The sequence below is a fragment of the Macrotis lagotis genome, chromosome 3, assembly GCF_037893015.1.
Source record: "Macrotis lagotis isolate mMagLag1 chromosome 3, bilby.v1.9.chrom.fasta, whole genome shotgun sequence".
Taxonomy (NCBI): domain Eukaryota; kingdom Metazoa; phylum Chordata; class Mammalia; order Peramelemorphia; family Peramelidae; genus Macrotis; species Macrotis lagotis.
The window spans coordinates 18,598,374-18,604,007 of NC_133660.1; the positions used below are offsets into that span (position 1 = coordinate 18,598,374).

Genomic DNA, 5,634 nt, shown 5'->3' on the forward strand with positions numbered 1-5,634 from the left:
CAACTGGTGAACCACTTGAGGGGGGGGTCAGGACCCCAAGTCAATCCTTGAAAAAAAGAGGTTTATTGGAGTTATCCCATCTCCCCCCACCCCCATGCTCACCTCCACCATCTGCTCAGTCCCTCCTCTATGAGGCCACAGCGTCCTCACCCCCACAGACCCTTGGCTGGCTGCATTTTCATACTCTGAGGAAACATGTTCTTTCTTAATAAATATTTGTTTTATTTATTATCATGATTCACCTGTCTGTGACTTCTGGAACAAAGTATCCCCCTCTCCTTACCCCAGGCTAAACACAAAAGTGTTTTAAACACAGAAGTGACTGCAGCAGCCACCCAAGCCAGCAGGAGTGGGAGAAGGGGCCATACACACAGCTGTGGCCCTGTGCAGGTCCCAAGACATCCACACCACCCAGCCACCAGGCTCTACAAGAAATGAGGTTCTGAAGACATTTCTGTTGGGAAAAGGAAAGGTCACCCTTTCCAGCCAACTCCACCCTCCAGCTGAGGTAGAGCCTCTGCAAGGTGACAGGTAGTTATTGCTGTTGGAGCATCTGTGGTCTCAGTGTCCAGCCAGATCAGCTGGGGGCCCAGGGTCAGGCAGGAGAGACAAGGGCTTGGCCATCAGAGCAAAGAGGGAGCAGCCACATCAGGGAAGGGTGCCAGATAGCCCAACAAGTCAAATAGCCAGGCCACAGCAGGTGCCTGATAAATGAGTGGTGGCTGCTAGATGGGCACCCCCTGGAAGCAAGCTCTCTGGGGGTGTCTCTTCTTACCCTAGCAGGCCCAAGCTTCCCCAAAAGGGCCTAGCAGCTAGGGGATGTGGCAATGGGACTGGGAAGGTAGGGGAGGCCACTGGGGCCTGAGACCGGGAAGCCAAAGACAAACTGAGCAGAGGAGGGAGAAGTCTTGGCAGACTCCCCCCGTGGCACAGACACTGAGGGGCTGGTGGCCTCTACAGCACAGGACCCGGGCAGCACCTGGGCCTCGAACTGAAGTAGCTGCCCCATGAAGCTAAAATTGGGGGAGATGACACTCCGTCGCTGCTTTACAAACTCAAAGGCTGCCTCTAGCCTCACCTTCTTCTTCATCATCAGGTAGGCCAGGCAGATGGTGGCAGAGCGAGAGATCCCAGCCTGGCAGTGCACCAGTACCCGCCCCTGGCGGGCATGGACTGAGTCTGCGGGGAGGAAGGAGAGGAAGAGAGATGGAGAGGAGGGAAGGGAGGAGGGAGAAAGAGAAAGGAAGGGAGGAGGGAGGAAGAGGAAGGAAGGGAAGGGAGAAGAAGGGAAGGAAGAAAGGGAAGGGAGGGAAGGAAGAGAAGAGAGACGGAGGGAGGAAAGAGAGAGAGAGAGGGAAGGGAGGGGAGGAAGGGAGGGTTAACCAAGCTAGAGGCATCAGCTCCCTCAGCCTGTCCCCCCATCAGAGATGTACCTCCTCATTCCCATGCTGCCTCCCCACCTCATCCTTCTAGAGGGAGTTCCAGTTTTGGTCTTTCTCTGGATCCCTGGCACTGACCCACAGACCCCAGGCCCACATATCCATCACCTTTCTCTACAGGCCAAGGACTGGCAAACCGGGTCCACAGGAGGAACCCCAGGAAATTCCTCAACTAAATTTTTCCTGCTTTAAAAAAATAGCTTTCATTCACAGTTTGGACAGAACTAGCAGAGCAGCAAAACCAGAGGGGCCGCCTTTGGCCTACAGACCACGCTCTACCGACCCCTGCCCTAAGACAAGGGTAGGAATTGGCACTGTCAGAGCCCTTGGAGACCAACCAATCTGGGCACCAGGGCAGGATTGGGGCAGAGCTGGCACTAGAACCTACCCTTCCCAAGCTGCCTCCCCCCCAGCCCTTTCAGTCTTCAACTAAGGAAACCTGGGCAGCAAAGAGGAAGGAAAGCCCTCTCTGGCTCCTTCCATAAGTCACCCCATGGTGGGGACAGGAGGGAAATACATCTGTTGTCCTCCTAAAAGAGCAACTAAAGTGGGGGGGACTCTATCCCAATGGGGGAGCCCCACTGCCTCCTCCTCTGTCCTTCTGTGGGGCCCCAGACCCCCCCCACACACACATGCAGTTATCAATCAACCAACGTACCAATAAACTCAATGGCATCCATGAACCAGGAGCCAATGTCTGCTTTGTGATTATCTTCCACAGGGATGCACTTGTACTGGTAATGGGCCTCAAAGTGGTTGGGGCAGTCCAAGGAGACATTCAGCAGGGCAGTGATCCCCAGGGTGTCCAGGGTCTCCCTCTGGGCTGCATGCTGAGCATTGCCCAGGTAGAGGAAGGGGAGGATCTCGACAGGCCCCCCCTAGGGAAGGAAGGAGACAGATCTCAGAGGCCAGGGAAGGGACATGCCAGCCTTGTCCATCCTGGGAGATCAGGAGTTGGGGGGAGCCTTGGGGCTTGGAGTCATCCAACCCACTTTAACTGTGAAGTCAGTTAGCCTACCAACCAACCAGCCAAACCATAGCATTGACTCAGGGTCAGGCACCCCAAAAGAAGTCATCTCATCTGGCCCACTTCAGGCCCTCCCCACCACCCCACACCTCTCCCCACTACCCAGTCAGCATTCTGTGCTAAGTTCCCCTATTACAATGGAGACTCCCTAGGGACTGGCTGGCTGAAATCAGTATCTCTACCATCACTTTTCATAAACTTTGTTGACTGATTGAAATAATAATGAGATAAGACTGATAGACAACAAGATGGGTCCTGGTGAAAGAAGCCTGCTCCCCCAGAGCCTACACTAGGATCCCCATAGCTCACTTCAGCAGCCTTGCCCCACTTCCCTTCCCAGGGAGGCTGCATCCTAGTCACCCCAGCAGCCTTTTGGGGTTGGCTGCCTATAAGAAAACTAAGGAAAGCCACCCTAGACCCCAACCCCCATCCAAGGGATCTGGGGTCCTCTCCCAAATCATCCCCCAAAGGGCCAAGGCAAAGACCTTGGAGAAATAAAATGGGCCAGTCCAGAAAAGGCAGCCTGCTCTGTCACCATAAGCAAGGGCAGTGGGTGGATGGGTGGATGGATGCTTCAATGGATGGATGGATGATGAATGGAAAAGCATTTATTAAGAAGCACAAAAAGGTTCTCTACTAAGGTTCAGAGGGACCACCCCCACTGAGGAAATCCCAGGTCCCTGAAGGCAGGTTACTTTTGTGGGGACTTCTGGACTGACCCAGAGGATGGGGATCATCTTGCCAATTCTAGTCCCCACTGGCCACCTGGGAGGGACAGCTGGCTTCAGTCAGCCTTCCCTCCCATCCAGGGAGACTCCCCAACAAATGTACCTGATCATGCAGTGGGGTACCACAGGAACTGGAGCCCAGGTCAGGGGACTGCAGGATAGTGGCAGGAATGGGGGGTGAAATGGTGACCAGGGACTTGGCTTGGGAGCAGAATTCTGGGTACTCAGAAGAAAATTTCTCGTAACCACCTGCAAAGGAAATTAAAGAGGTCAGTGGTGAGAAGCTGCCGGGGTGGGGGGGAGAAGATTCAAACCTCCTTGGAGGAGAACCCCAGCAAACAATTTGGACCTCCCTCACCTCCTCCCCATCCCTCTTGCTCTGTGTGTTGAGATCACCCTGCATACCTATAGTAGCAATTTGCTACCCATCTTCCGCAGGCCCAATGTCCCTTTTTCCTCATCTCCTATCCTGTCATGTCCATTTTACTCTAATCTCTTTGATGGCAAGGCCTGACCTCTATTCATCTTTGGGCCTCCTCCCACTCCTGGCCACACCACAGTGCTTCAAGCCAGGGAGTGGAAAAGTGTCCAAAGAGGCCCTCCCTGGGCCTCAAGTTCTACTTCTGTAGAGTAAGGTAAGTTATTTCTAGAGCTGTGCTCTTCCTCCATGGGAAGACTCAGATCCCTGTCTTAGCTCTGCTTTCCAGTGATTCCCCACAAGACAGTTCATCTACCACCTCTAAACAATTGCCCAGTAGAATACAGACTCTCATCACAACATTTTGGTCTTCCTCTGGGGTTTAACTCTTTTGTGAAAGCATCACTATTTCTGCAGTTGTTAGGTCTCTATCCTGCTTCCATTTTCCTTCTGTTCTAATGAAATTTGTGAAGGGCAGCTCAGCTTAGTAATGGAAGGCTGACCTCAGAGAGACAACTGGATTCAAGGGACACCTCTTGGCTGTGGAATTTAGGACAAATTCCTTCATCTTGCAACTTTCTAGGCAATTCTCTAAACAGAAGAGGTGCCAGTCTGTGAGGACTTTCCTTACCAAAACATCTCTAAGCACCACAATAGCCCATCCACACCAAGACCTACAGGTCTTTACTTGCGCATGGGGTATGCCCCTGGTCGAATGGAAACACCTTGAGAGCAAGGTTGGTTTTCATGTGTGTCTGTGTCTCCTAGACATCATGAATGTAGAGGTATTTAGAAAGGTTTGTCTGGTCATTGAATGTCACAGCTCCCAGGAAACCAAGAGATCATTTGACAGAAAAGTTAACAGGGGCCCAGAGAGGAGGGCAGCTTAGGGAGATTCTCTTCCTCCATGGGCAGGGCAAACCCATGAATGATTTTGAAGAGAATGATACACTCCAAAATCCTTCTTGTCCACATTCTACAGTCCCAACAAGGTTGGCTGTGGCCTTTGAGCTCCTAGAATGAGTTTTTGGAAACTATAGTTTTGGAAAACTATGGAATCATAGTTTTTCCTCCCTGCTTCTATTTCCCATATCTCCTTCCTTACCCCTTATCTCTTCAGGCAACACCTCCTATGGGAAATCCATCACCCACTTCTTTGTCTGTGTTCTTCCCTTCTTTGCTGACCTCTTGAGCAAACAGGAGGTGGGGAAGGATGCAGCCTGGCCTCCCCAGCGATGTAAAGTGAGGAAGGAGATGGGAGAAGGAAGGAGGGAGCCAGTGGTGCAAGGACAGCCACACAGCACAAAGATACACACACACACACACACACACACACACACACACACACACACAGCCATGTGTGAGCAACCAATGCCAAGAAGTCTCAAGGGCAGTTCCCAAAGGACTGACACAATTCCAGGACCCCAAAACTAGAACTGGAAGGGACCACTGAGTCCAGCTCCTCTTTTTACAGATGAGGAAACTGAGGAAGAGAAGTGGTGAACCCAAGGGGCAAGATTTGAAGCTGGATCCTCATTCCAGCATTACTCAGAAGAACACGCCATAGAAGGGTTGCTGTTTGTACCCATGAAGGGAAGAAATCATAGATTCACTGAGGCAAGCTGCACCCCTCCTCACCCTAGTAAAACACAAGCTCCTTGAGGGACATTCAATTTGCTGTAAAGTGGAAGCATGGAGAGCTCCCCAGAGACATGCTGTCAGGACTCTGTCACTACTTCCATCACCTTGGGTCTCAGATGTTCCTCATCCACAAAAAAGATGATTTCCTCTTATCTATGATAAGGAGTTCCAGACTTCCTTTCCAGCACTGGTCACATCCTCCCCTTAACTCATGGCTCCCCACAGCCACTTCTAAACTCTCCCTTGACAACCATCATTCCTCCTTTGTGGTTCACATCTTTCAATTCATCACTTAACCTAGATCCTCATGGCTGTTATTTCCTCCCTACAACATTCTTCTTTCATAGATAATGAGTTCAGTGGCTGACTCATTCTCTTTCT

At 51.6% G+C, this 5,634-nt stretch overlaps 1 protein-coding gene across 1 annotated transcript; it reads right to left on the minus strand.

Moving 5' to 3' along the window:
* Nucleotides 1–238: 238 nt before the first annotated feature.
* DUSP4 (dual specificity phosphatase 4) lies at nucleotides 239–5,183 on the minus strand. The gene is made up of 3 exons (XM_074228241.1): nucleotides 3,298–5,183; nucleotides 2,098–2,317; nucleotides 239–1,179 (listed from the first exon to the last, which is right to left on the minus strand). The coding sequence occupies exons 1-3, from the start codon at nucleotides 3,595–3,597 to the stop codon at nucleotides 806–808; spliced, it is 894 nt and encodes a 297-aa protein (XP_074084342.1). The 5' UTR covers nucleotides 3,598–5,183; the 3' UTR covers nucleotides 239–805.
* Nucleotides 5,184–5,634: the final 451 nt, after the last annotated feature.